Consider the following 26,290-nt stretch of genomic DNA (forward strand, 5'->3'; position numbering starts at 1 on the left):
ACTCGTAAGGTAACCTTATCCTATTTTCTTAATACTAATCCTCTGCCTCAAGTATGCATTGGGCAAATAGTCATTTAATGCAACGGTGGAAATCGAAATGGAAATAAGTGATTTTAATCCAATCCCCTCTTGGCAAAACATACTATCAACAATCTAAGGTTCTTATATACTCTACAAATAAGAATATATAGAGGAAGACTACATCTACGAGTGTTGCTACAGGTACCGAAATTGGGGGACCGAAATCGGACCGACGGCCGCCGGCGGGCCGTCTCCGGCCACCGGACGGCCGATCCGAGCCGTCCAAAAATTCTAAAAAAAAAAACCGAGGGGGCTTACGCGGGAATCAACGTCATCCGAGGTGTGTAGGGTGCTTGATCGGAGCACCCCTTTTCGTGTGTATATGTGTATATGTGTATATACACACGAAAAGGGGTGCTCCGATCAAGCACCCTACACACCTCGGATGACGTTGATTCCCGCGTGGGCCCCCTCGGTTTTTTTTTTTAGAATTTTTGGACGGCTCGGATCGGCCGTCCGGTGGCCGGAGACGGCCCGCCGGCGGCCGTCGGTCCGATTTCGGTCCCCCAATTTCGGTACCTGTAGCATTTTTGGAATGTTTATTAATGACATAGTTGTATAGGAAGCAACAACTCTAAAGGCCACAAAGAGAGACCAGAATTTTTTTGACTCCAGTATAAACTGATGACAATAAATAACAAGTTTAAGAAACCAAAACACCCGAATTTCTTTGGCTGCGATTAAATTTTTCACCGGAGAATTAAAGCATCACATATTCACAAAGGCAATTAAACGAAAGAAGCAAAGATGTTCACGTCCCTACTAAAAGCAAAACTAAGAACTCAACTTGTTTATGTTACTAACTTACTATTGAAGATGTCAGAGGTAAGAACAAGTATATAGTTATCAACCAATCATGATTTTTGCGTTATACCTCCGACCACTGTTCATCAATATGTCCTTTCAATTTATTCAAGTTTATCTTGTTTCCCAATCTTAGCAGTTAGCGAACCAATAAAACCACTAAACTCAACATCTAAGCAAAAATTATGGGCAGAACCTCAGCTGCTCATGTCCTACAACTAATTTTACAATATAATTGGGAAAAGATTGATAATATCACAAGAAAAGCGCAACATGTTTCTTCCCTTTCCCATGATCATCTTTGATAGAACGTCTTGTTAAATCATACTACTTGTGTGTAGAAATTTCTAATCACACAGATGAACCATCAAAGTGCAGAACCGCCGGTCTTAGTTTACCCAGATCAGAAGAAAAAGAAACAGGAAAAAAGTTCATCAATATTCTTAAGATCAAAGGGAGACTATGAAGCACAAAATATAAGGAGAAAGAAATCTGCAAACGAAATGTAAGCTTCATTACTTCTTGTGAACAACAAGAATTACATAACCCTAGAAAGCTGAAAGTACCATAAGAACAATCCTACAGGGAGAGAAAGACATATAGAGAGCGAACACTGCAATAGCTACAGATATATCTGAATTCCTAGAAAACCTAACCGCCGAAGCCATAGAGGGTCCTTCCCTGCCTCTTGAGGGCGTAGACCACGTCCATGGCCGTCACCGTCTTCCTCCTGGCATGCTCGGTGTAGGTCACGGCGTCACGAATGACGTTCTCCAAGAAGATCTTGAGAACACCACGGGTCTCCTCGTAGATCAACCCAGAGATCCTCTTCACGCCGCCCCTCCTGGCGAGCCTGCGAATGGCGGGCTTGGTGATGCCCTGGATGTTGTCCCTCAGCACCTTCCTGTGCCTCTTCGCTCCTCCCTTTCCCAGCCCCTTGCCTCCCTTGCCGCGACCAGACATTTTTCCAAGTGATTGAGAGAGAGAGATCTGATGTATTTCTAGGGTTTCGACAGGAAGACGATGGAATGCTTGATTTGAGATTGATGGCCAATTTGGGGGCAATTTATAGATAAGTAGAATTCGGAAGGAGTTTGATCTCGCTCGTTGGTTTTGGTTTTAATCGGACGGCTTATAAGGTCGATCCGCGTCGCGTGGTTAGATTCGATGTGAGTCGTTGATTTGCTCTGAATCGACGGTGAAAAGTTTGAAAAGAAGGAGGGATGGTTTTGGCGGTTTTATGAAAGCGAAAAAATACAAATGTGATGCGCGCTGCGCTTTTTGATTTCGAAATTTTCAAAATCTGTTTCTTTCTTTTGGATACTTCGGAATATAATTTTCAGATGAAAATAATACGTGCGTAATGTAAAAAAAAATGGATAAGCCAACAATTCCAAAAAAAATTTGGAAACTATCCCTTCAAACAAAGAAAATTGGATAGCCCAACAATTCAACCAAAAAAAAAATTTGTTTTCTAACCATTCAAAAGAAGAAAATTTGAATATTAACCATTCTACAAAAAGCTAAGCTATCAAAAATATGTCCAACCAAACTTAACATTTTTACATTTCACATTTTATAATAAAAAAAAGTAATATAGCACTTTAAAAAACAATTTTTAAAGTTTTTATTATAAATTACTTCCTTTGTCCTAATTTAACAGTACTTTTTGAGAGTTCATGTCAATTTCTAATTGATTATATCTTATAATTTATAATATTTTATGTAATTGTAAAAACATGGTACTCCTTCGTCCCAAAAAAATTTGTAATTTTTGAAATTCGTATCATTTTTCATCGCTTATATCTTTTAATCTATAATATTTTTTATGAGTTTGAAAACTTTGTATAATAGAATTAATCGATAACTATCAAACAAGATCTAAATTGCATATTTTTTGAGATCCATATTGAAAGATATATAAAGAGTTAAAATTGGCACGAATATCAAAAATTGACATCCAATTTGAGACGGAAGGAGTATTAAAGATTAATAGAGATCTATCAAATAGATCAAACAAAATATATATTGGATATAAGATTCATTATCAATTTAAAATTATAACTAATTTTTTTATCTGATTAAAATAGAACGAGAGACTATAAAATTGGGATGGAAAGTTAAATTGTTAGTAAACTAAATTATTATTTCTTACTTTTGAAAAATTAATTAATTTTATTAGATTTTACAATTATATATTTAATCTAATTAATAATTTTTGTTTAATACTGCACAAGGGAAAAAGAGTTATTTGACAAATTTTTACATTATCCACTATTATCTCTCATCCAAACCAAGTACCCTAAATGAGTCCTTTTCGATCTCCTTTCTATAAAAAATCACATCAATATAAGCCTACATTCCATTATTAATACTCCTACTATTTTATCCCCATAAACAATACCCCAAAACTCATCTTACATAGATACTTATTTCCCACTTAATGAGTTAAGTCATTTTCTTCCAATATATCACCTTTAATTCAAAAAATAAATACTGGATTCTCTTATCTAAACAGAGCCTAATCCTACTTCCTTAGGGCATTCCAACCCTCACTCAATTGTTTATCCAAATTTCAGTCAAATATTTATTAATGTCACGGTTGTAAATTTAAAAGAGAGAAAATAGACATCAAAATTTAAGTCTCAATTAGTTTAGATAAATATTTGGGTAAAATTCAAGTTGGTTATGAGATTAAATACACAATTAGAATAAAATTTATTCCCTCCATCCCATGATGTTTATCTGATCCGCAAAACAAAAGCATAAAAATAATATTAATACAACTTTTGCATAAAAAAAAATCGATTTTTTTTTCAACAAATCACTATTTAAAGCACCAACTCTTAACCAATCTAAGCCTCACCTAATTACCCATCTCCCAAAACTATACCTCTTAAGAACATGCACATTAAAGAAAATATAAAAATGCTAATCAACAGTACATTTTTTTCATTTTACCTACCCACATTTCTCTCAACACTACACCAATATTATATATTTTACCTAACTTCAATTAAAATATATATTTTTCACTCATTTTTTTATTATCTTTACGAAAATGCTAGACACACAACCACTACCACACAACAACTCACACAACCGCTGATGTCAGCGCAAAACGACGTCGTTTTGATAATTTAAAAAAAAAAAAAAAGGAAGGTCTCGGAACAGAGAAACCCCCCTTTTCCCTTTCCCTTTCCCTTTCTCGTTTCCTCCATTTTTGATTGCTTGTTTCAGTGAAAACTTATACTGATAAGGAATGGAGAAACGAATTCCATACAGCAAACAACCAAGGAAAAGCTTCACATCGTCCACACTAACCAGGAACGTTAACTACACTTCATTTTTTTCAACTTTTTTGGAGCATGGCCAGAAGGTAGAAATTTCAAATTAGGGGTTTCTCAAAATTTTCGAATTAGGTTTTTTTTTTTTTAGTTTGGCAGCACAACATTTTAGGGTTTCTCAAATTGAAACCCTCTAATTGATAAGGATGAGGAGTAGATAGTGGGGGTAATTAATCTATCAATCTGAAACAAGGAGAGAGAGAGAGAGAGAGAGAGAGAGACCTTCGTCGTGGACAGCGTCGGGGTGCCAGAAGCCGGTGCTGGTGGCGGTCGCCGGCGATGGGGGAGCAGCCGGGGTTGGCGGTGGCCGTCGAGCAGCTGGGGTTGTGGTGGTCGCTGGTGGTGGGAGCCCCTCCCTCGCTTCTGTGTCTGTATTTTGAACGAGAAGGGAGAAGGGAAAAGGGGAAGAGGGGCTATGTTCGCGACCTGGGTTTTTTTTATTTTTTATTTTTTTAAATTATCAAAACGACGTCATTTTGCGATGACATCATGATAACGTCAGCGGTTGTGTGAGTTGTTGTGTGGAAGTGGTTGTTTGTCTAGCATTTTCCTTATCTTTATTGTTTAAAGAGAGGAGAGAGAAAAAGAAAAGAGTATAAATAATGCATAGATAAAAATAGAAAACAACTATTCACAAATTCATTTTAACTACTCTTTTAGCTCATTTAGTGTAAACTATTTTTTATATTTCTCTTAGATAAAATAGTAAAAAATATATTTTTATTCATCTAGTGTACTTGCTCTAATAACTAATCCAAATCCACTTCAGAAAAACCAAGTCCAAAGGACGCAAAATTGCTTGTTTAGATCATTTAATCATCATGACATGATATTGGAAGACGTTTTAAGTTTTAGAGATAGTTAAATCAAACGAAATCAGCAGAAATACTGGTTGAGAGAAGATTGTGGGATACGCAGAAAATTCAGATCGCACAAATGAACCATCAATGTGCTGAACCGCTGGTCCCAAGTTTACCTGGATCCAAAACAAAAATATACGCACCGAAGCTCAGAAATCAAGTTCATCCCCATTCTTAGCAACCAAACGGAGATTACGAAGCACAAACTATAAGGAGAAAGAAATCTGCAAACGAAATTTGTGCTCCATTACTTGTAAACAACGAAAATTACAGAACCCGAGAAACCGTTAAAGTGCCGTTAGAACAATCCTACAGGGAGAGGTAGACATATAGAAAGAGAACACTGCAATAGCTACAGATGGATCGGAATTCCTAAACAACCTAACCGCCGAAACCATAGAGGGTCCTTCCCTGCCTCTTGAGGGCATAGACCACGTCCATGGCCGTCACCGTCTTCCTCCTGGCATGCTCGGTGTAGGTCACGGCGTCACGAATGACGTTCTCCAAGAAGATCTTGAGAACACCACGAGTCTCCTCGTAGATCAGCCCAGAGATCCTCTTCACGCCGCCCCTCCTGGCGAGCCTGCGAATGGCGGGCTTGGTGATGCCCTGGATGTTGTCCCTCAGCACCTTCCTGTGCCTCTTCGCTCCTCCCTTGCCCAGTCCCTTGCCTCCCTTGCCGCGACCAGACATTTTTCCTAGTGATTGAGAGAAAGAGATTTGATGTATTTCTAGGGTTTCGAAAGGAAGACGATGGAATGCTTGATTTGAGATGGATGGCCAATTTGGGGGCAATTTATAGATAAGTAGACTTCGGAAGGGGGTTGATCTCGCTCGTTGGTTTTGGTTTGAATCGGACGGCGTATAGGGTCGATCCGCGTCGCGGGGTTAGATTCGATGTGAGTCGTTGATTGGATCTGAATCGACGCTGAAAAGTTTGAAAAGGCGGAGGGATGGTTTTGGCGGCTTAATGAAAGTGAAAAAACGAATGTGATGCGCACTGCGCCTTTTTTGATTTCGAAATTTTCAGATGTATTTCTAGATGAAAATAATACGCGCCTTGTTTAACCCTAGGGCTTCAAAATTTTGAGGGGAACCTTGACTCTGTGAACCCAATGAAATTGATATTCCGATAAAAATAAATTTGTTACTAAGATCAGTGGAAGAAATCTTGAAAGATTTGTGATTCAGGCCACAACCCAATGCTTTTGGTTGTTCCATTCAAGCATCTAGACATGAAACTAGAGGGCTCTGATGTGTCGTACATTCATGTCCGTCCAAAGCTCAAAAACATGTACAATTTGATCATCAATAGCCTACTAATCAAATCAAATAATTTTGATGTGCATATTCAAAGTGTATTTCCTATTCATTTGTTGAAGAAAAACTTGATTTGCTTATTCATGAGTTCCGATATCTAATTGGCTTGGTTTTTTCAAATTATATTTTCAACCTCGACGGATATAACACGAACAGATGGCATAGCAGCCTACTGCGCTCAAGGCACAACAAGATACTCCTATATAAGATAGATAAGCTCTACGGTTTAGGTGGAAAAAGATGAATAATTCATACAAGAATAAGGAAATCCTATACTGTAATTTTTTGTTTAAACCCAACTACAATTCCTCGAGTTTTCTAGTGAGTTTTTGTAGTAATTTTTCAATACTTAGCTCAAAGTGTTTTCATAATCTGCAAAGAGATTGGGTACTCGAGGATAACTCTCTAGTTTAGGCGCTAAAATTTTGAGAATGAAGAGGCTCTTGTGCATGCTCTTGCATGCTCATTTTACGGGCTGATCTCTAAAGAAAACAACCATGAGATCACACTTTTGTGTTCGTGATGATATGGACATTACCAAAGCAAACACCCTTTCCAAAAAAACTTACCCAAAAATGATATGCAAATTATTTGTACGGTGGATTCATGCACCAAAATGTTCTTGGTATGTTAACACAATGGTGATGAACCAAAATCCAGAATTTGATTAAATTTTTGCATTTGGTGGACGGTTGGACATTGGCTCTAGTACTCCTAGTATAATAAAGGGTGAAGTTTCCTTGCACTTTTCATGGTCTTTCACTTTTGTGTTATACCCTATTTTCTTTCTTTACGTGTATATGTCATTATGGTAGAGGTTTCTTTGATTATCAAGTGAATGGATCAATCTGACTGGGTGTTCCGCTTTCTTTTTAAATCTTTTTTTTAAAAAAAAAATGTAATTTCAAAAATAATGAAAAATAAATTTTCAACTTTTTTTCACCGATTAAAAGATCTCAATAAAATCTATCAAATAAAATTCATATTAATAGAAAAATTATTTGTATAAATATATAATTTTTGAGTTTAAAATTACCTTTCTTTTCTAAAAGTTCCTTTTCCAAAATACCGGAACACCCTCTAATTTTCAAGAAGTGAAAATCAGTTCATTATTCAAGAAGTGAAAGTCCCTTGCAAGTCCATAGTAATATCAAAACACTTGTTGCTACTAAGATTGTACCCACTCCATGCACGGAACAAATAAAAAAAAGTTCATATTGATTTTTTCCCATTATCGTTTATCAAATCGGCAAAATGCAAATTATGTTTTTCAAAATGGATTGGTTGAACCATGGAAGTTAGAACCAAAAGGGTTTACTCCCGTTTTTGCAAAAAAGACTTATCTCCTTTTATGAATTAAAAATAAAAGTGCAAATTAAATTACTTCAACTTAATTCCCAATTGTAAAAACCCCAAACGAATAACTCATTTCAAAATTCCACAGCATTTGAACTATTGGAAACTCCATTGCTTATCTAAACAAAACTGGCCTCAAATCCAATATCCAGAATTGAGAAGATCAGGGAACAATTAGGAAGCATCCTGTAAACCCGTAACAGAAGACTGATTCAAACATGCGAATGTGAAAAACGAAACCAATATACATAGTAAAGTAAATTCATTTCCATTCCATAATGCATCAGTACTTACACGCCAGCGTCCTATTCCATTCAAGATCCAACAGAAAAAACAAAGCATAACAACAGGAATTACCAAAACGAAACCCTAACCCTAATCCCCACCCCCAAATTCAAGAACTAGTAAACTTCGTCACGGCCTTTGTCCCCTCGGACACGGCGTGCTTGGCCAACTCGCCGGGCAGCACAAGCCTCACCGCCGTCTGTATCTCCCGAGAAGTGATGGTGGGCTTCTTGTTGTACCTGGCCAGCCTGGACGCCTCCTGGGCCAGCTTCTCGAATATATCGTTGATGAAGCTGTTCATGATCCCCATGGCCTTGCTCGAGATCCCGATGTCCGGGTGGACCTGCTTCAGCACCTTGAAGATGTAGATCTTGTACGTCTCCACGCTCTTCTTCGACCTCTTCTTCTTCTTCTCGCCAGCGGCGGCGGAGGCATCCTTGGGCAGCTTCTTCCCCGCCTTGGGCTTCTTCTCCGCCGGGGCCTTCTCGGCTGCGGCGGTCTTCTTCTCCTCCGCCGGCTTCTTCTCTGCGGGCTTCTTCTCGGCCTTGGGTGCCATTGAAATTAGGAGAGAGAGTACTTGGGAATGTTTGGGATTGTGGAAAGAGACAGAGGAAAGCAAGAGACGGTTGTGGTGTGGGGAAAGGAACAGAATGCAGGTTTGTATTTATAGGTGCGCTTCTTGTGTTTTGATTGGAGGATTTTAGTTGGCACGGATAGGTGAGCTGTCTGTCGATATTACCGTCGATTTTCTTTGGTTTTGAAGTGGAAATCGACGGCTCGGAAAGGATATGTGGATGAAGATTGGGGGGCCCGGCTTAAAATATTCTGTAGCGGCATGGTCTCGTATCATTGGTAGAATTTCTGAGACACTTGGATCGATGACGTGGAATTTTGAGGGATTTAAAAGTGCTGCGCTAATTTCGCTTTTGTTTTGTTATTCCTTGAAGATAAAAAAAACAGGTTACACAACAAAGCGCGGGTTAACCAAAATATACTCCAGTTTTTTGCTAGAAATCCTAAATATACGTAATTATACCAAAATTTAACTTTATTGCGATATGTCACATTTTATTTTGTTGTGATATGACTTGACAAGAGAAACCCTTATATGCTTAAAAAATAAACGCATATATTAAATATCATTCGCAATGATTACAAGTCAAACTATTAAAATCTAGAAAAGCAATAATTGAAAACCCAAGCAGAGAATGACAATCTAGAGCAACGGCGAATGATAACGTGACTATAGTTTGTCTCCAATGTTTCTGTATTTTTTGTAAATACAGTCGTTAATCTTTTTTCTTTTATATATTCCTCTATCTTTTTTTGTCTTGTAGATACATATTGAACTGAATTGAGATACCAAAATCTCTTTATCTCTTTTTATCCTTTTCTATCTTTTATTGGTCCAAACAAACGTCCTAAAAATACGAGTTCAACTTAAGTACACCCGCTAAATGGCTCTTAAAAAAGAATTCTAAGATGGACACATAAGCATAATCAAGACCCAATTTTGTTTGCTATGAATTCCTGATTTAGGAGTGAAGGGGTGCTCCAATGGAATAATTATTCTATCTCCGTTAAAGTGGATAAAACATGGTATGTAAATAAGATAAAAATAAAGTATTTATCCTCTCCCTCTATCTCTTGGCTCTTTTTTATGTGGATTGCTAGATTTAGGAGCCGTGTACTCACTTCTAATGCCTATAGACAAAAAGTAGCATATTTAGGGAGCCCATTGAAGTATAAAAATGGATGTACAATTTCTCTAAATAAATTAGCAACTCTAGCTATAAGCGTGTTTAGAAGCCCATTGAAGATGCTCTTAAGATAATAATGATGGTATATAACGTATGAACCACTTTAGGAGTGTCACACTGTAGATTTTCAACATAAATAAATAAGATTTTTTAATAAATAATCATCGCATATCATAAGTAATACCCAAAAGAGTTCTCAACTATTTAACTTTACAAATAAGTTTCCAAGTTTAGATGATTACAATCTTGGCACCATGCCCAAATCAACTTATATACGAGTACGAACCTGTTTAAAATATTACAAACTTTTTAGTCAAAAGGAATTCAAGAACAATTAATTACAAACTCATCTTTGCCAAAAGAAAGTCATTACAAGATGTTTAAGTAAATAAAGCAAAATTAGCTCCCCAAAAGTCTTCATGTCCAAGCACACAAATGCATGCAATCTATTGTCCGGCATTTTATCTTGAAAAGAAAGATTAGGTTGAGCTACACTAGCTCAGTAGAAAAATCTTTATCAATCTTATATGTAAATATGATGATAAGTGCAAATGAGAGGACAATGAGACGTAGTTCAAGTAGGAGATAACAATTGACTCATTGGTGTATCGACATTCAATTCGATCATTCAAACATATGCCATTATTACAAATAGTCGCATATTTCATATGCACTCTATCATCTCAACTCGACTCGCTAACCCAAATTCCTATATTCAGTATTTTCACCCATTGCTTTACCGTATAACACTACGAGGATTACCGTGTTGTCACCCTTTGCGTCACGGTGATCCCTAACGCCTCAGGTTACCGTATTACCACCCATTGCGTCACGAAACTCGTCTAAGTCTCCGTATTACCACCCCTTGCGTTACGAGACTCCCTAAACCAACTTCCGACCCAATCAAGTATCTTCTCATACAATATGCAAATTAAGGCTCCCCCATGATCACATTCATAGACGAAACATCGTACAATATGTCAACGTTATCACAAATGCGCCATGAACAATTAATAGTATGCACTTAAACGACGTTTTAACTAAGTAATTCCTTATTCGTTTCTCACTAACGGAAGACCAACAGAACAAGAATAACATCGAATAATCAAAGGAAGTCAATTAGACATGCTTGATGTAGGTTAGTAGGTGTCCAAAAGGGCTTAGAAGTGGTTAGGGGTCAAAACAATCGACGGAGAAGTAACATGAGCAAAACTGGACTTAAGGTCCTGGTATCGATACGCACCAATGTTGTATCGATACAACATTACCTGTCCTGAAAGATAACTTTGTAGTATTGGCACAACACATAAGTCATATCGATACAACAGAGTTTCGAGTAGCGATTCTGCAGAATTTCAAGGGCAAACACAACAACAAAATCCAACGATCCAAGACTTGATTCTACACCAAATCAACATATAAACACATAAAAAGGGTAAAGAAGTCCCTACCTCGCAACAATAGCTGAGATTCAAGCGATTTGAACGAGCCCTAGCCTCTTTGAATCTCAAAACTTCGATTCAAGCTCGACCCAAGGATCTCCGAGCTCAAGAATGCAAATGGAAGGCCGGAAGGAGGTTGATTCTTAAAGGTTTTGTGAGATTGAATGAGAGTTTTGTGAGAGAGAGTGTGAGCCAAGAGAGGGAAAGAAGGACGGATGAGAAAGAGAGAGAGAGAGAGATGGGAGAAAATGATCTTCTACACACTACACACTCCCTTTTTATACCCATATATCTTGTTATCACACTCACACTCTCTAAAGTCTCAATTCTTTCACTTTAGTCCTCAATTCAAATAACCACCAAATAAGCCATTTTCTTCTAATTAGCCAATTAATAAATATTTCAATAATTAAGATTTTACGGGTCTCTACAAGGAGCTAGATAGGATTGGAAGAAAAATTTGCGTTTAACTTTGTCACCTAATTTATGTAAGAACCATGATGTTTTATGCGTTATTACATTGCGTACTTCGTCTCCGTCAACACTTTAAACCAATTCAATTCATTAGATTAATTGTGAATTATAAATGTTGATAAATTGATTGGTTCTGTCACCTAATTTTGACCTGGACCGAACCATATTTAGTCCTCCTTTAATACCTCAAGCCCAAATCCATTTATTGTGACCCAATTCAAGTAAAGGGGTTCTTTCCAACCAGTCCCCCCTGACAGAATTGTAGCCGAGTAAGTCCTTGGCGCATAATTCCAAATTTTCATAACTGACTAGTTCCTTTGGAACCCGAGCGCCTCTCTCTCCCACTCTTGGCGCGTCATTCCACTCTCCCTTCTATCCATCTCTCTCTCTCTCTCTCTCTACACGTCACCCTCACCAAAAAAGTATTGGCAATAGATTTTGAAACTTGTTTTTGTTTACATTGAAATAGGGCTCCACTAGGTCATCCCCACCACAGCCTAATTGAGACCCATGTGTAAGGCATCAAAATAACCTTTTTGTACACATAGACCTTAAAATGCATTATGAAATGAACAATATTAATTGGGAATTTACATTGTGAAACACTGTTAATTAGTAGTGATTAATATTGTTAATTAATAGTGTTAATTATTTTTTTATACACATAATTTTACATTCAATATTAGTCTTGTTAGATACATCTTGCCGAGTATATTAAAAATATAAATTTTATAAAAGCAAATATTTAAAAAAAATGTTAAAGACATTATTAGATTTTAAATAAAAAAGGGAGAGAGAGAGACAGAGAGGAAATGACGCATGAGAGAGAGAGAGAGAGAGAGAGAGAGAGAGAGAGTACTTAGCTGAGCCAGACAAGGCTCCGTTTCAGAATGTATATAAGTACTTATTTTTTGTCTAATAATAAGGCAAGTTCCACAAAAGGAAAAATAAGTATTTATTTTTAAAAAAAATAATTTCAAACTCAAAAATTATGTGCTTACACAAATAATTTTGTTAAATATGGATCTTATTTGATAGATTTCATTGAGATTTTTATACGGTGCAAAAAAAAATTGAAATTTTATTTTTCATGTACATTACTTTCGAGTTTGAAAATGTGAATTACCTACTTATTTGGGCTTTGTAGAATAACCCTTCTTATTTTTCTTTGAGAAGTTTCAAAATAAGTACTTATAATATAAGAAGGTCTCTGGAACCCACCCTAATGATAGGTACTGCTTTGTTCGTTTCGCGGTTTAGTTTTAGTTTTAGTTTTGTTTTCAATCATTACCCTATTTTTTTCTTCAATCATTACCCTATTTTTTCAATTATTACTTTCCCATCTCTCTCTATCTCTCTCCAATCATTATCCCTATCTTCAATCATTACTCTATTTCTCTCTCCACCCACTACCAAAACTAAACTAAACTAAACTCTCAACCAAACACAACCTTTATCTTTCCACTTTTCCATTGCAAAGACTGGGCATGCTTTAGAGGAGCAGTCAGAAGACTAAAGCGACACATGCATGAGAGAGAGCGCGCACGCTTTGTGTCAGCGTGCATTAAATGAGTGCAAGAATGGGTAGAGCACGTGGGAGGTTTTCGGGAAGGACCCGCAGGACCTATAAAGCATTACACATATAGCGCATGGGATTTCGTGGACTATGAACTCGAAATTTAGCACCGGCCCGTCATTTAATCCCATAGCATTGATGGCCCAAGAACAAACCCAATTCAACTCTTCTTATTCAAACACCGTTGGCCCAAACCACATCTTTTTTATTTTTCCTTTTTTATAACTAAAACGCATGTTTTATGTCTTTTTATCACTTTCCTTGGCTAATAACTCAACACATTAATCTCTCGTCTTTGCAATCATCCACATCTCTATTTCTCTATCACCACAATTGCACTACCATTCACTACCATCATTGCAAGCCTCCACCACCAAGCAACCATTGTTACCATACTTTCAGGGCTGGCCCAAGAGTTTTTAATGCCCAAGGCCAATAAAAAAAGTGTGCCCTTAAAGAGTAAATACTTAACAATTTTTACTGCAACAATCACAATATAAGAAAGCCAAACCAATATAAAGTTCTACTAATTGTTACATACAAACACAAAATACAAAGTCTTCAAATAGGCAAATACATATTATCTCAAGAACGAATGAGTATCACTTGAATATTACTCGTCTTGCATTTCTAGAAGCAAAATTATCAATTAAATTTGTATAATCCACCTCTTTCACCAAGTCATTTTCAATTGATAACATGGCTAACCCATTTAGTTTTTCTTGTGACATGGTAGATCGAAGGTAATTTTTGATCAACTTCAACTTTGAAAAGTTTTTTTCTCCCGTGGCAACAATAACCGGTATAGTCAAAAGCACTCTATACGCATTCCATGCATTTGGGAAAGAGTCTACCATAAGTTTGATAAAATTGAGCACTTCAATTAGTTTCTGCACTCCTCTTGGCAATACTTGTTTCAAGCATTTTAACTTCACAAACAAATCTCTCCCATCAATATCGGAAACTCTGCCATGCTTTAAAACTTCTTCAAGGTTGGTACAATGATTTTTCAAGCATTCATCACTCGAACTCGCCTTTTCCAAATCAAACATGAAATCAAAATTTTTCTCATACACTTCAAATTGTTGGAACCTCTATTTGAAGGAAGAAAGAGCTTTATCCACAATTACCAAAAAGTAATTTTCATTGATTCTTTAGCAGAGTGTGTCACCTCGTCCCTAACATCTTCATCAAATTGATTCTTTCTTTGAATGATGCACTTTTCAACAAATTTAGGTTCAATCTCCAGTTCATTCGTCATTTCAGAAGCATCAACCATTGCCTCCACAAAACCAACTTTTCTGTAGTTCTCAAAATAATCAATAAGGCCTTTTATCTTCTCGATAGCTTGGTCTATGTGCATGTCTTCACTTTGAAGAAACTTGCTCACAATGTTAACAACAAACAACAACTTGTAGCAAATAGCCATGGCAAACAAGAACTCAAAATTCTTAAGTTCGATCTTTGCAAGGGATTTAGCTTCACTTTGTGCTATTGACTCTGTTGTGTCGTTCACCAAGTCTGCCAAAGCACCTCTTAGTTTTAAGGGATGGTATCTTATCGACTTGATGCTTTTAGTGCGACTTTCCCAATGTGTTTGTGACAATGGCTTAAGCGTGAGACCCTTCACATCTTTCAAATTGTCTTTTAAAATTGCCCACCGTGGGATTGAAGAGAAAAACTACACATATAAACGTTGTACCACTTCAAAGAATGTTTTTGCTTTAGAACAAGAGTTGGCCATATCACAAAAAATAAGATTGAGACTATGACAACCACATGACGTATAGAATGCTCTTGGATTTACTTCAAGTACCCTTGTTTGCACACCCTTATTTTTTCCTTTCATGTTAGAGCCATTATCATAATCTTGTCCCCTTAACCAATATCAAGCTGAAGGCTAATACTTCTTGAAGTGCGCAAAATAGCCCCAATCCCGTTGTGTTATCCAACTTCAAAAATTCTAAAAAGAACTCACTCACACTCACCTCTATTGGACTTGTTGAAATATCCACACATCGTACGACAAACGACATTTATTCTTGATGACTTACATCCGGGGTACAATCAAGTATAACTGAATAATATTTAGCTTTTTGGATTATTGCAACAATTTTACTCTTTACTTCTGCAGCTAACATCTGTATCAACTTGTTCTTAATTTTGTGACTGAGATAATGGTTATGAATCTCACCTTTATCAATTCGCCTCAAGTGCTCTTGCATTATTAGATCAAATTTTTCCATCATTTGAATAAAACATAAAAAAATTCTATTATTCTTTTGGTAAATCTTCTCATTTTCTCCACAAAACGGTAGATTATTCTGCGCAAATGCTTCCACAAGAGCAATTTCTCTCAGTAATACCCCTCTCCAATGTTCCCTCTCTTTAATGATTCGTTCTTGAATACTTTTGTCAATTGTTTGATTCTTCTGAAATCTTCTCTCCAACTCAATCCATTTGTTCATGCAAGTGAGGTGCTCCCAATTAGTTTCATGACCTTTAAGCCTATCACCAATATTTTTCCAGTCTTGAAATTCATCATTAGCCAATCGAGTCTTGTTTCCTTCATTCTTGAATAATTTGCAACAGAAGCAAAATACTCTCTTCAAAGACTTCGAGTATACTAGCCATTTTCTATCATATTTCTCTATTGAGTAAATGGCGAATATAGTGCACAGAAGAAAAATGTTTACTCTTCTCGTTGTCATCTTTAGGAAAGGTAGCATCATCATTTCTTCTTACGGGGCCTCTTTGAACTAATAAGTCCCTTAATTTTTGATCAATGTTATCCCAATTACATGGATCATTAATGTTCACAAGAGCGCATTCAACATTAAAGTCTTCATTTTGTTTGACATCCCTCGAACTTTCATTATTGCTCTCATTGACATGTTGATAGGCTTCCTCACCCTCCAAATCCTCACATTCTTCTTCTACTTGTTCTTCATTAACCAAGTTTTCAGCGAAATCAATCACCAAATCTTCATTTTCTTCGACTGAGTTTTGTACATTTTCGTTACTTGAAAAGAACTTTTTAATGGCCCATTTTCGAGAATTTATTAATACTTCTATTTTTTGCTTCTTTATTCTTTTCTGATGATGAGATAGTTGACGTTTATGAGGCATGATACACCTAAGTAAGAGTTAAAAAAAGAGACATTATAACATTATTATTAATGATGCATTAACCGGTAATAAGATAATTAGATATTTTAAAATTTAAGCACACCAACCAATGCCAACTAAATCAGCACAAAACTAAGCACCACCAGCCAGGGCTCTGCATTTAACAACATAAGTACAAATCTAAGCACCACCAGCCAGGGCTCTGTATTTAACAACATACGTACAAATCTAAGCACCACCAGCCAGGGCTCTGCATAAGAAGAAAATACTTACCGATTTGAAGCCTCGCAAGTCGCAAGCGAATGAGAGATATACTATAAGACTCCGTAGTGTGTATTATACTAGTATATACTGGTCCTGCATTTCAACTGGAGAATAAAAAAAACCTTAATATCACTATCACTACTCAACTAAACTTAATTAAAAAGAGTCTCACTTCTCAATGTTCTCATAAGCAATATTAAATTACAAACTTCATCTGATCAAACAAAAAAAAATTACAAACTTCAACATAGTGCGACAGTGCCCTTCGACCCTTCCCAGTTCGGCAGTTTAACACAACTGAACTTAATTAAAGAGAGACCTACTGTTGAAACTTGAAGCTCCAATCAAAAAATAAATAAATACCCCGAGCTCAAAGTCTCGAACACAGTGCGGCAGTGCCCTTCCCAGTTCGTCAGCTCCCCCTTCGTTTGGTGAAACCGTGAAAGTGATATCACCAACAGACCCAAGTCTTCAATTTCAGGGCAAAACGTGAGAGAATCGATTATCCGTTCGTTCGTTCTTCCTTTTTTCTTCGTTTATTTATTTATTTTTTGGGAAAAATCGTGAGATGGTGTCAGAGAAGGGTTTTGAATTAAAGACCATTTAGATCTCCTATTTACAAAAAAACCACCGAGCATTTTTTAGGCTCTTACAGATCCGTGTGGGTCATAGCTGGATTTTAATTGGAATGGACCTTTTTTTTCCTTCTATAGGGCCCAAAAAGACTTCTAGTCAAGCCAAAATGGAAAAATTAGTGAAGTGTCCCTAAAATTTGGCCTTTTTGAAATGTTCAAGGCCCAGGCCTCTTGGGGTTGGACCGGCCTTGCATACTTTCACCGCTACCACTATCACACTCCCATTATTATCATCATCTCTCCGCCAACGTCACTATCGACCTTCCATCAACGCCACCTCTGCTACAACCACCATTTGCCACCACGACCATCCATCATCACTGCCGTAGGTCCACCACACCACCACATTCATTCACTACCTCTCCATCACCAATCCTCCACTGCCACAACAAACACATATCAACCATCAGTAACACTAAAAAAAGAGAGAACAATTTCAAATAGTATGTCAATTTTTTTTATCTTCGTATCAACCACTTTCCTTAATTCAGCTCTAACTAATTTTATAAAGCAATTTTTTAGCTTAAAAAAATTTACTAATCACTTACTAGATTTTACTCCTTACCTTTTGAGTTTTTATTTACAATTTTATCAAACAACGCCTAATTTTGTCCCGGTTAATGCTAACATCATAAGAATGACCAAATAAAACCTTGACAAGTTATCAAGACTCGTCGTCGCCTGTGGGATGAGTTCCTCTCCATTCACCATCCTTCCATACCCCTACATGGTCTCAAGTTTTGTCCAGTTCTCAAGTGTACAACTATAATCCGAAGGGTTCACCTCGTAAGACAAACAATGAACTACAAGTCTACGGAAAATAAGTATTATCGGATATTGAGATATATGTGAATAAGTTACTTTCTGTTCCATAAATTGTAAGGTTCAACTCTAATTTTTTTTACCATTCATCTTGCAATTCTTTTTGCAACGCGTTCATGTGTCTGACATTGATATTTGATATGTTTTGCTTGTTCTACAAGATAAATAGTTTCGCTTATAATTATGGGCTCAAAATAATTAGTGTGAAAATCAATCTATATTCTAGACAAATGTGTTGAAGTCTCACAAGCTTTTCAGACACCATTATGTAATTTTTTAGGTTTTTCATCTTAAAAAATTGGGAAAAAGAAAGGGGCTGTTTGATAAAACTGAAACTGAAAGCTGAAAAATTAAGTACTGGAAACAGAATGCTGAAATTTTAAACTGAAAAGCTGTTTGATAAAATATATTAAGTACTGAATTAAAAAAATTTCTGAATTAATTTTGTTCCAATTCTCTCTTAATTTACTAACAATTACAATATACTTCTGGTAATGGTGGAGGAGTGGTGGAGATGGTTGTGGGAGTGGTGGAGTGGTGATGGAGTGATGGTAGTGGTGGTGATGGTTGTGATGATGGTGGTGGAGTGGTGGAGGTGGTGAAATGGTGGTAGGAGCGGTGGTGGTGGTGTAGTGATGGTGGTGGGGTGGTAGTGGTGGTGGAGCGGTGGAACTGGTGGTGGTGATGTGGAGGTAGTGGTGGAGTGGTGGAGCTGGTGGTGGTGGTGGTCGTGGAGGAAGTGGTTGTGGTGGTGGTGGAGTGGTGGAGGAAGTGGTGGTGGTGGAGTAGTGGTGGTAGTGGAGGTGGTGGTGGTGGGAGTGGTGGAGGTAGTGGGAGTGGTGCTGGTGGAGTGGTGGAGGTGTTGGTGGAAGTGGTTGTGGTGGTGGTATGTGGTTGAATGTAAGTATATAAAAATTCAGCCAAAATTAAGTAGCTCAAAGTTACTTAATTTTTTTTAATTTTTTGGCCTATATTTTAAGTGGTACTTAATTTGTTAAGTAATGTAAAATGTGGTTATCAAACCTACTGAATCACTTATTACTTAATTGATTCAGTTTTAAGTGCTGAATTTAAGTTATCAAACAAGCCCGAGGGAATGATGTGGGACAGTGGGAAGTGGGAACGTGGAGGGGGGAGAGGAATAGAAACAAGAAGAAAAATTTATTCAACGCTGCTTGGGCATGGTAAGTAGATGCTCCAAATTCTTTCATTTTCAACACATTTTTTTTGAGCCGGCCATAAAAATGGGACACCGGGGGGGTGCTGTCCCCTTGGGGACAGCAGCGTGCTGCTGTGCTCATTTATGGACCCACTCCGGTCTCGCTCCGATGATCGGAAGCGTTCACTTCGTAGAGCTCGTTGAGTAGAACAACTATGAAAAAAATCAGTTTAATTGGATATCATTAAGTGCCTGATCGGAGCCCATATAACTCTTGGTCCATGGGTTACAATGGATTTGATCCAGTGTTTCGAATCCATTCTTTTCAAGATAAAAAGGTTCCGATCAGGCACTTAATGATATCCAATTAAACTGATTTTTTGAACAGTTGTTGTACTCGACGAGCTCTACGAAGTGAACGCTTCCGATCATTGGAGCGAGACCAGAGTGGGCTCCGAATTCGGGAACAGCAGCCCCCCTGCTCCGATAAAAATGTGTAAAGTCAATACAAATGTATAGCGACAGTTATAAAAAGTGTTCGAAGTCAGTACAAATGTATAGTAAGGATTGTGTTTCGACACCCACCTACTGTGCCCAAAGGGCACCGAGTGATCACTCCAAAACACCAAGATGAGGTGGTTTGGGTCAATTTTTCACAGAAAAGTAATCCGCAAACTCCACGCACCTTTTGATCGATCCTTTTTATAATTAGTTCGATGCATAAGATAATACAATTAATTTTTTTTTTCGTGCATCCCCGGACTAGGGGATGGTCCTGTCTTGTTCTCTTTACTTTTCAAAAAAGAATTTTTCAAAATTTTTTCTTTAAATTTTTCATACTTTCAACATTTTTCTCCTTATTTCTCTCCACTTATTATATTTACTATTTAAAAAAAAAATTCAAAAACCAAACAAAACATAGCAGGAGTATGGAGAGCAGCTCATACCCATCACCCCGTACCTTCATATTGAGAAGATTTTCAGTCTCCAGCGGGTATCACGTGGTGCCTGCTCGGCGCATTCGGATCATTCAATTCGGTTTTTGACTGCTCGGATTTGAAGAGAAAAAATGAGAGAGAAAGAGAAGGGAGAGTATTAGCGTGAAAGGAGAGAGAGTGTTTCAATCTTAGCTTCTTTTTTTTTTTTTGATCCGAGTTTCAATCTTAGTTGTTCAATACATTTTTGAATGATTGGAAGGTGTTGCTCGGGACTATGTCGGCCGGGTGACGTGATACTCACCCGGCACCCAAAAATTTCTCAGATTTCTGAAGATCACTTCCCCTGTGACACCCTCTCAGCTTCTCAGATTACTAATCGCCCCCCTCCGTGTCAGGCCCCCCTCCTGACACGGCTCCCCTTTTCCCCTTTTACCCCTACCCCTTTCTCTCTCTCTCATTGCACCCCCTCTCTCTCTTTCTTTTTTTTTTTGTAAAATTTTAAATACTAATAATTTTTTAATAAATTATATATTTTTAAAATCTACTCAACAAAACCTATCAAACGAGCCTAATATTGATAGTGTAATAATGTAAAACGGAAAAATTATATTTTTGTGGTAGTTTAATATTAAGGGGACGTTCGGCTAAATAAGCCACTTGGCTTATTTTTTTGTATTTATTCAAATTTTTTTTGCATTTGTTAGTTTTTAGTCAATTTTTTGAGAATTATTGCTTCGTCATGATGAGAGGAATCTAAAAAGTAAAAAATTACGATCCAAACCTAATTTTTTTGAATAAAGACAAAAATAAGCTAATAAGCCAATTTTTTCGTCTTTATTTAAAAAAAATGGATTTCAATTGTAGTTTTTTACTTTTTAGATTCCTCTTATTATGAAAAAGCAATAATCTTCAAAAAATTGACCAAAAACTAACAAATACGAAAAAAATTTGAATAAGGACATTAAAATAAAATAAAAAATTTGCTTCCAACCATCGGCACCAGAGGATCATTGGATGGATTTTATAACGTTGGGACTTGTCCACGTCAAGGTACAACGTTGTACTACATACATTCAATATGATTGGCTTCGAGTTGTCTCACTCACTTGCCGTTGAGCTCCCATCCAGTTCCATTCGCAGCGCGCAAACATATAGCTATTGGCCATGTTAATGGAAATCACTTCGTGCAAGTTTTCCTATACCATCATTATCCTCCTGTACCACCTATTTTCATATGGTGGAGGCGAAATGCATCAAATGAAGCACACAGATGGACTCATCCTTATGAAGCACGCCTCCAATTGTGGTATGAAGTAATGGGGATAGAACCGCCGGGATGAAAAAAAAAACAAAGGACAAAAAATAAAAATAAAGAGATATTATACTGGGCCCAAAAAAATCATTTAATTTAAACACGTTATTTCATATTCAATATTTGACTTGTTTGATAGGTTTCGTTGAGTAGATTTCAAAAATATAAAATTTATTTTAAAAAAATATGTGATTTCAACATCTTTAGACAATTTATATATTAAAAAATATAGTTAAAAAATTAAGTATTTCAAATTTCAATCCTTTTGAACCGGTGGAAAGATGTTAATTTTCTGATCATTTTATCCTAAATGGTTATAATTAAATTTTGACTCTACGATCTCGTTGATTAACCCTAAGAGATATTTGATTCAAACGGATTGAAATTTAGGACACTCAATTTTTCAACCTTTTTAGACAGTCTAAACTACCAAAAAATATAATTTTCCCGTTTTACATTATTTCACCATCAATATTAGGCTCGTTTGATAGATTTCGTTGAGTAGATTTTAAAAATATAAAATTTATTTTAAAAAAATACGTGAAAAAAAAGTTATTAACATTTAAAATTTTATAACAAAAAATAAAATAAGAGAGAGAGCTTGGAGGACCAGGGGTAAAATGGGAAATTAAAGGGGACCGTGTCAGGGGGGGCCTGACACGGGGGGGTGCGATTAACACATCTCTTTGAAGCTATTTGGCAATGGAATATCTCTCGTCTCTTTCACCATTGCCAAATAGCTTCAAAACTCTCTACTTCACCCCCCCCACAATATGAAGCTTTTCCGTCCCCACCGTCCCTTCACAAATCCCAATTACCAAATCAAACCCATTTCTACCCCTACTTCCACCACCATCACCGCCCAATCTGACCACCTCGACAACGACGAAAAATTCGTGTCCCACCTCCTAAACATCGTACGAGGCAAGCAGAGCTGGAGGATCGCGCTCGCCAGCCCCTTCGTATCCAGCAACCTGAGGCCGCGCCACGTGGAGCAAGTCCTGGCCCAAACCCTAGACGACTCCAGGTTAGCCCTACGCTTCTTCAACTTCCTAGGCCTCCACAACAACTTCACCCACTCCACGGCGTCGTTTTGCATCCTCATCCACGCCCTGGTCCGGTCCAACCTCGTCTGGCCCGCGTCCTCAGTCCTGCAAACCCTAATTCTCCGCGGTGGGCCTAATAACCCGGCCCTCATTTTCGAATCGCTGATGCGTTCGTACGAGAGGCTCAGTTTCGTTTCGACTTACGGGTTCGATTTGTTGGTTCAGAATTACGTGCATTACAAGAGGGTGTTAGACTCTGTTGTGATTGTGAGGCTTATGTGTGAGTGTAGAATTCTGCCTGAAGTTAGGACCTTTAGTGCTGTTTTGAACGGTTTGATCCGGATAAAGCAGTTTGTTATGGTTTTGGGTTTGTTTGATGAGATTGTGGGTATGGGTTTGAGGCCAGATGTTTATTCGCGCACGGCTGTGGTTCAGAGTTTGTGTCAGTTGAAGGATTTCGATGGGGCTAAGGAAATGATTCGGTCGATGGAGTCGAATGGGTGTGAGTTGAGCGTTGTGACGTATAATGTGTTGATTCATGGCCTTTGCAAGAGCCGGAGAGCTTGGGAGGCTGTTGAAGTCAAGAATTCATTGAGTCAGAAAGGATTGAAAGCTGATGTCGTAACGTTTTGCTCGTTAGTTTTGGGCTTTTGCGCCATTAAAGAATTTGAAGTTGCTAAACGACTAACGGATGAAATGGTTGAGTTGGGGTTCCTTCCTACTAAAGAGGCTCTTTCGTGCCTGGTTGATGGATTGAGGAGGAAGGGGTGTGTTGCAGATGCTTTGGACCTGGTTAATAAGGTGGGAAAAGTTGGATTAGTGCCTAGCCCATTTGTTTACAATGCATTGATCAATTCTCTGTGCAAAGATGGAAAGTTGGAAGAAGTGGAAGTGCTTTATAATAACATGGGAGAAAAAGGTTTATTCCCAAGTGATGTTACCTATTCTATTTTGATCAATTCTTTTTGCAAAAGGGGGCAGTTGGACGTTGGTCTTTGTTTCTTGGGTAAAATGACCCAGGTAGGGATAAAACCAACCGTATATCACTACAATTCTCTGATTAGTGGCCATTGTAAGTTGGGAAAGATGCATGCAGCAAAAGATCTCCTTACAGGGATGATTGACAAAGGATTGTCTCCAACTGTTGTAACGTATTCCGTGTTAATAAGTGGATATTGCAAGGAAGGTGAAGTGCACAAGGCGTTTAGGCTCTATCATGAGATGACAGGGAAAGGCATTTCTCCCAATATTTACACCTTTACTGCTCTTATTTATGGCCTTTGTCATGCAAATAAGATGGCAGAAGCAAGTAAATTATTCAACGAAATGCAGCAATGGAATGTCATCCCAAATGAAATTACATATAATGTTATGATTGAAGGGCACTGTCGGGAAGGAAACACTGTAAGAGCTTTTGAACTGCTTGATGAGATGGTGAAGAAGGGACTCGTACCAGATACATATACCTATAGGCCCCTAATAAGTGGGCTTTGCTCCACTGGAAGGGTGTCTGAAGCTAAAGAATTCATGGATGATCTGCACACGGAGAATCGTAAGTTAAATGAGATGTGTTTTAGTGCACTACTACATGGTTATTGCAAGGAAGGAAGATTGAAGGATGCAGTGAGTGCATGCAGTGAGATGGTGGAAAGAGGAGTTGATGTGGATATCGTATGTTATGCAGTACTTATTAATGGATTTCTGAGACATCATGGTACAAAAAAGTTATTAGGTTTGTTAAAGGAAATGCACGATCAGGGTTTGAGGCCTGATAACGTAATATACACCAGTATGATTGATGCATACGGAAAAGCAGGAAACCTTTGTAAGGCATTTGGAGTTTGGGACATAATGGTTAGTGAAGGCTGTATTCCGAACGTTGCAACATATACTGCATTGATACATGGCTTATGTAAGGCAGGGTCTGTGGACAAAGCTGAGCTTCTTTGCAAGGAAATGCTGGTTAGCAGCTCCATTCCTAATCAAATCACTTATGGTTGTTTTCTTGACCAACTCACCACAGAAGGACACATGGAGAAAGCTGTACAGCTTCACAATGCGATGCTTATAGGGTCTTTAGCAAACACTGTGACGTACAATATACTTATTCGGGGTTTCTGCAAATTGGGCAGAATTGAGGATGCTGTGAAGATCCTACTTGAAATGGGGGATAATGATATTCTCCCTGATTGTATAAGCTATTCGACAATTATTTATGAGTACTGTAGAAGGGGGAATTTATTGGAAGCCATGAAGCTGTGGGACTGCATGCTGAGCAAGGGTCTAAATCCTGACACAGTAGCATATAATTTTTTGATATATGGTTGCTGTGTCGCTGGAGAACTTGCCAAGGCTTTTGAATTACGTGATGAAATGATGAGAAGGGGCCTGAAGCCGAGTATGTCTACATATAATACTCTCATTGTGGGGACCTGCTTGAGAAGTTAAATCTCATTTACTGATGGGTAGTAATGCTTCTGATTTCTCAGATAATTTGTAGAACAAATGTTGTAGAGGAAACCTAGTTTTGGTATTATCGGTTATCACGAAAAGTATGATCGCATGAGTAATGTCAGGAACATTCTCTGATAAGTTACCAGAATATTGACAGTTCAAGGTCAGGTTACGGTTGTACCCTGGGAGCACAAGTTGATACTGGGAAGTCTCCATTCTTTTAGAGCATAGTCGGACATTCTTTCTGTACATAATTTAAGTCTTTGAGAACAGTATGTTGCACATCACTGAAGGTTGGTTGACTTTGTTGTGAGAGGAACATTTGAAAATTTGTCGAGAAATAGGAGATAACTCCTGACGCTCAGTGCCAACTACTGAGAAGGTGTAGTGGCTGCAAGCATTTTTTTTTGTTTTGTTTTGACATTGTTGTAACATGTGAATAACAGTCATTTGTGTGACGGAAGTTGATTCATTAGGTTGGGTAGCATACTTTGTTCTCAATCATGTTGTAAATGCTGTCTAGCATGTACGCATCTCATTGAAAAGATTTACAAGGCTTTGGAGGTTTAATGAAATTCGGTTCCTCTCTTTATCCTGGATTGTTTTTGTTCTATTACACTTGTCTCCTTCACCCTTAGAGGATACACCCTCAACGATTTTATCGGGCAGTAACTTGTCTTGCTGTTTTAGCCCTTCCCTCAGGATTTCATTGAAATCTGTTGATACTATGGTTTCTCGCGTTTTATTTTCTTCTTTTGTTGGACAATTCACATGTGCTCTTGGATTTCTCTCACTTTTTAATAGGGCTGCAAACGAACCGAGCGGCTCGTTAGTGGCTCGTTCAAGCTCGGCTCAGAAGTTAAACGAACGAGCTCGAGCCGATTTTTTCAGCTCATTTTGTAAACGAGCCGAGCTCGAGCTAAGATAAGCTCGGCTCGAGTCGGCTCGCGAGCCGGGGTATATATACTTAAGTTTAGGATTTTTATTGTTATTTCATAATTTGTTCTTTCTGTTTTCACTTTTTAGTCAACTAAGGGAGGCTAGAGCACATGCACGCTAGTACACCCCTGCTCCATAGGAAAATGAAAGATATATACCTTCACAATCAAAATATTTTTGGTTTTATTAGGCCTATGCGAAGATATATTTACATTTTTCGTTGGTTCATTGAGGCTCGTGAACAAGCTCGAGTCAAGCCAAGGCTTGCTCGGCTCGAGCTCGACTCG

General features: G+C 37.7%; 4 protein-coding genes across 4 annotated transcripts; 1 reads left to right on the forward strand and 3 right to left on the reverse strand.

Annotated features, from left to right (window-relative positions):
* Positions 1-1,378: 1,378 nt before the first annotated feature.
* On the reverse strand, positions 1,379-5,858 carry LOC131313857 (uncharacterized). Its single transcript, XM_058342355.1, has 6 exons — positions 5,477-5,858; positions 5,369-5,401; positions 5,122-5,208; positions 4,455-4,601; positions 4,058-4,137; positions 1,379-1,984 (listed from the first exon to the last, which is right to left on the reverse strand). The coding sequence occupies exons 1-6, from the start codon at positions 5,783-5,785 to the stop codon at positions 1,537-1,539; spliced, it is 1,104 nt and encodes a 367-aa protein (XP_058198338.1). The 5' UTR covers positions 5,786-5,858; the 3' UTR covers positions 1,379-1,536.
* Positions 5,859-8,013: 2,155 nt separating this feature from the next.
* On the reverse strand, positions 8,014-8,702 carry LOC131314776 (probable histone H2B.1). The gene has a single exon (XM_058343622.1). It carries the CDS (start codon positions 8,607-8,609, stop codon positions 8,163-8,165), a length of 447 nt encoding a protein of 148 aa, XP_058199605.1. The 5' UTR covers positions 8,610-8,702; the 3' UTR covers positions 8,014-8,162.
* A 4,916-nt stretch (positions 8,703-13,618) lies between these two features.
* On the reverse strand, positions 13,619-17,685 carry LOC131313858 (uncharacterized). Its single transcript, XM_058342356.1, has 8 exons — positions 17,595-17,685; positions 16,659-16,791; positions 16,002-16,441; positions 15,360-15,955; positions 15,189-15,257; positions 14,477-14,986; positions 13,923-14,399; positions 13,619-13,828 (listed from the first exon to the last, which is right to left on the reverse strand). Exons 1-8 carry the CDS (start codon positions 17,683-17,685, stop codon positions 13,619-13,621), a joined length of 2,526 nt encoding a protein of 841 aa, XP_058198339.1.
* A 4,591-nt stretch (positions 17,686-22,276) lies between these two features.
* Positions 22,277-25,659, forward strand: LOC131314771 (putative pentatricopeptide repeat-containing protein At5g59900). Its single transcript, XM_058343613.1, has one exon. It carries the CDS (start codon positions 22,338-22,340, stop codon positions 25,056-25,058), a length of 2,721 nt encoding a protein of 906 aa, XP_058199596.1. The 5' UTR covers positions 22,277-22,337; the 3' UTR covers positions 25,059-25,659.
* The last annotated feature ends 631 nt before the right edge of the window (positions 25,660-26,290 follow it).

The sequence above is a fragment of the Rhododendron vialii genome, chromosome 13a (assembly GCF_030253575.1).
Source record: "Rhododendron vialii isolate Sample 1 chromosome 13a, ASM3025357v1".
Lineage (NCBI taxonomy): Eukaryota > Viridiplantae > Streptophyta > Magnoliopsida > Ericales > Ericaceae > Rhododendron > Rhododendron vialii.

Coding starts and splice junctions, on each gene's coding strand:
- LOC131313857 (XM_058342355.1), bottom strand. CDS start 5,785: ATGTCTGGTCGCGGCAAGGGAGGCAAGGGACTGGGCAAGGGAGGAGCG. Junction 5,402..5,476: donor CCCTCTATGGTTTCGGCGGT/TAGGTTGTTTAG, acceptor CTCTCCCTGTAG/GATTGTTCTAACGGCACTTT. Junction 1,985..4,057: donor GGGAAAAGGGGGGTTTCTCT/GTTCCGAGACCT, acceptor CCAACGAGCGAG/ATCAAACTCCTTCCGAATTC.
- LOC131314776 (XM_058343622.1), bottom strand. CDS start 8,609: ATGGCACCCAAGGCCGAGAAGAAGCCCGCAGAGAAGAAGCCGGCGGAG.
- LOC131313858 (XM_058342356.1), bottom strand. CDS start 17,685: ATGAATGTGGTGGTGTGGTGGACCTACGGCAGTGATGATGGATGGTCG. Junction 16,792..17,594: donor AGAGGTGGCGTTGATGGAAG/GTCGATAGTGAC, acceptor GTTGAAATGCAG/GACCAGTATATACTAGTATA. Junction 14,400..14,476: donor ATGAAGATGTTAGGGACGAG/GTGACACACTCT, acceptor TCCTTCAAATAG/AGGTTCCAACAATTTGAAGT.
- LOC131314771 (XM_058343613.1), top strand. CDS start 22,338: ATGAAGCTTTTCCGTCCCCACCGTCCCTTCACAAATCCCAATTACCAA.